General features: G+C 41.1%; 1 protein-coding gene across 1 annotated transcript in view; it reads left to right on the top strand.

The window, feature by feature from the left end:
- The window catches only part of LOC108523785 (serine/threonine-protein phosphatase with EF-hands 1-like), a gene marked incomplete at its 5' end in the record, with an annotated part of 14,672 nt that overhangs the window by 2,362 nt on the left and 8,573 nt on the right, over positions 1-3,737 (top strand). Inside the window, one exon of the mRNA XM_017864554.1 lies at positions 560-702. Coding sequence (XP_017720043.1) covers positions 560-702 — 143 coding nt within the window. The remainder of the gene's footprint in view (positions 1-559; positions 703-3,737) is intronic.

A 3,737-nucleotide genomic window follows, 5' to 3' on the forward strand; every position in this document is an offset into this window, starting at 1 on the left:
AAAAAAAAAAAAAAAAGTGTCCTCCCATATTCTACCACAGCCCAAGGCTAGTTCCTTCACAAGATAATGGTCGTGGTCCCTTCCTCTAGCCACTGTATCTCTGCCCTTAAAGCACTGACTTTCTCGGGCCCTGAACCTTCTAAATCACTCTGCTCCAGGCAGAAGAAAAAAACCTGAAATACCAGACAAATTTCGTTCTGAATGCTCAACTATTACAAGACAAGAAAATAGGGGATTTATCTCCTTGGAAAAAAAATTTGCAAAATCAGACATTAAAAAGGATTCTGAGATTTGGCACTAAAATTGTACCCAGGATTGCAGGGCCATGCGTTGAGGATGTTGGCTGAGTGGCCAGGAGTTAGTGCTCCTGGGGACACTGGGTAGTAGCCTTGTTTTCCTCCGATGCAATCATAGAAATCACATAAGACTTGGATGATTTGCAGGGTTTATGAACTTTCTTTGATTCTTGCTTTTTAAGAATTGAGCTATTTCTGACCTTATTGAATGACTTTTTGAGAAATAATTTTACGTGAACCTGACCCTCTTTTTCTTTAACCAGGTTGTGACTATATTTTCTGCTTCTAATTATTATGAAGAAGGCAGCAATCGAGGAGCTTACATCAAACTATGTTCTGGTACAGCTCCTCGATTTTTCCAGTACCAAGTAACTAAAGCAACGTGCTTTCAGCCTCTTCGCCAAAGGTGTGTATACTATACGGAGAACACAGACCCGTTATCATGGACCCGTTAGAACTAGTCCCACGTGACTAAGAGCAACCACGTGAGTGAAGACAGTCATTTATAGCTTACTCATTAGTATCAACAAAATGGAAATAGTTCCAGACACCAAGTGGTGAATGCACCCATAATTGAAACCAAAAGGAGCAATTCTAAATTTGTACATCTTTTTAGATGGATAAAGCAGTCAGTCCTCAGAAACATAACTGAATGTAAAGAAAAGAAGATTCCCCACACCCACTCAGTCCCCTAACCTACAGCCTTCTCTGACCCCCAAACAGCTCTATCTGGTCTTGGCCCTTTCTCTTCTCTATCCAGAAGTGTATGTGACAAATAGTTGAGTGTCTCTCTCCATGTGATGGCATTCATAGCTTATACTCCTTTTCTCCCTTTCACATTATAAGTTTTTTTTGAGATGGAGTCTCACTCTGCGGCCCAGGCTGGAGTGCAGTGGCTCGATCTCAGCTCCCTGCAACCTCTGCCTCCCAGGTTCAAGCAGTTCTCCTGCCTCATCCTCCCAAGTAGCTGGGATTACAAGGGCCTGCCACCACACCTGGCTAATATTTTGTATTTTTGGTAGAGACAGGGTTTCACCATGTTGGCCAGGCTGGTCTTGAACTCCTGACCTCATGTGATCCACTCACCTTGGCCCCCCAAAATACTGGAATTACAAGCGTGAGCCACTGCGGCCAGTCTAAGATTTTTTACATTATAGAACTAACATGTTTGTTGTTAACAACTGAAAAAAAAAAGCAAAGAAGAATAAAGAAAATGTTAACAATCTTCTCTCCCTTCTCAATTATCCTTTTCCCCAGAGTTAACTAAAACTAGCAGCTTAGAATGGCCCCTTCCACCCTCTTCTTGCTCTTACAAAAATAGACAAGCATTTATTCAGTCATTGAATTTAAAAAAACCTTTGAGTACCTACCATGTGTCAGATACTGTTCTAGGCATAGATAATACAAGATAGGCCGAAGTCCCCTCATCAAACACATATCTCAGTATGAAGAGAAAGATGATAAACAATGTACATACTTTTTTTTGTAAGAAGTAGTCTTGCTCTGTCGCCCAGGCTGGAGTGCAGCAGCACAATCTTGGCTCACTGCAACCTCCACCTCCTGGGTTCAAGTGATTCTCCTGCCTCAGCCTCCCAAGTAGCTGGGACTATGGGCGTGCCCCACCACACTGGGCTAATTTTTGTATTTTTAGTAGAGACAGGGTTTCACCTTGTTGGCCAAGCTGGTATTGAATTCCTGACCTCAGGTGATTTGCCTGCCTTGGCCTCCCAAAGTGCTGAGATTACAGGTGTGAGCCACTGTGTCCAGCCCGTACATACATTTTTTTCTTTTTCTTTTTTTTGAGACGGAGTCTTGCTCTGTTGCCAGGCTGGAGTGCAGTGGCGCGATCTCAGCTCACTGCAACCTCTGCCTCTCGGGTTCAAGCAATTCTCCTGCCTCAGCCTCCACAGGCGTGTGCCATCACACCCAGCTAATTTTTGGTTTTTTAGTAGAGATGGGGTTTCACCATGTTGGCCAGGATGGTCTTGATATCTTGACCTTGTGATCTGCCTGCCTCAGCCTCCCAAAGTGCTGGGATTACAGTATGAGCCACCACGCCCAGCCATACACATATATATATATTACGAAAGATAGAATCACACTGCATACTGTATTCTGCAACTGAATTTTTCCCCTAAAAATTATATCATGAACATCACCCCAAGTTAGTAAAGATAGACCTAACTCATCCTTTTTAGTACATACATATTATTCTGTAGTATACATGTACCATAACAGTTATGGAGCAACTAAATCTTATCCAACTGATAGACATCCAGATTGGTTCCAGGATTCTGCATTTAAAAACAATGCTATAACTAGCATTCCTATACGTAAGGAACTCATACGACTCAACAGCAAAAAAAAAACAAACAAGTAATCCAATTTAAAAAATAGGCAAAGGACCTGAATAGACATTTTCCCAAAGACATACAAATGGCCAACAAGTTCACGAAAAGATGCTCAACGTCACTAATTATCAGGGAAATGCAAAGCAAAACCACAATGAGATAGATACCATCTCACACCGGTTAGAATGGCTGTTATCAAAAAGACAAAACACAAGTGTTGACCAGGGTGTGGAGAAAAGGGAATGCTTGTACTCTGTTGATAGGAATATGGATTAGTACAGCCATTATAGAAAACGGTATAGAGGTTCCTCAAAACATTAAAAATAGAAGGACCATATGATCCAGCAATCCCACTACTAGGTATATATCCAAAGGAAATGAAATCAGTATCTTGAAGAGATATTTGCATTCCCATGTTCAGTGTGGCATTATTCACAATAGTCAAGATATGGTAACAACCCAAGTGTCTGTCAAGACAGAAAAAGAAAATGTGACTGATATACGTGTTTGGATTTATATATTATATATATATAATATATAAAAATATATATGGCATAAAATGTGCCATTATAACCATTTTTAAATATACAAGTAAGTGGAATTACATTAATTACATTCACAATGTTGTACAACCATCATCACTATTTTCAAAATGTTTCCATCACCCCAGACAGAAATTCTGTATACATAAAGCACTAACTCCTCACTCCCCTCAGCCCATGATAACCTCTAATCTACTTTCTGTCTATAAATTGAATATCAGGCACTTTTTATTTTTTGAGATAGTGTCTCACTCTGTTGCACAGGCTGGAATACAGTGGCGCCATCTCAGGTCACTGAAACCTCTGCCTCTTGGGCTCAAGCTATCCTCTCACCTCAGCCTCCCAAGTAGCTGGTGTGCGCCACCATGCCGGGCTAATGTTTTGCATTTTTTGTAGAGACAGGGTTTCACCATGTTGCTCGTGCTCGTCTCGAACTCGTGAGCTCAAGCAATCTGCTCCCCCCGGCTTCCCAAAGTGCTGGGATTATAAAGGTGAGTCACAATGCCTGCTGTAGGCATTCTTTTTTTTTTTTTTTTTTTTTTTTTTTT

This window comes from Rhinopithecus bieti, unplaced genomic scaffold, assembly GCF_001698545.2.
Source record: "Rhinopithecus bieti isolate Rb0 unplaced genomic scaffold, ASM169854v2 scaffold_76074, whole genome shotgun sequence".
NCBI lineage: Eukaryota > Metazoa > Chordata > Mammalia > Primates > Cercopithecidae > Rhinopithecus > Rhinopithecus bieti.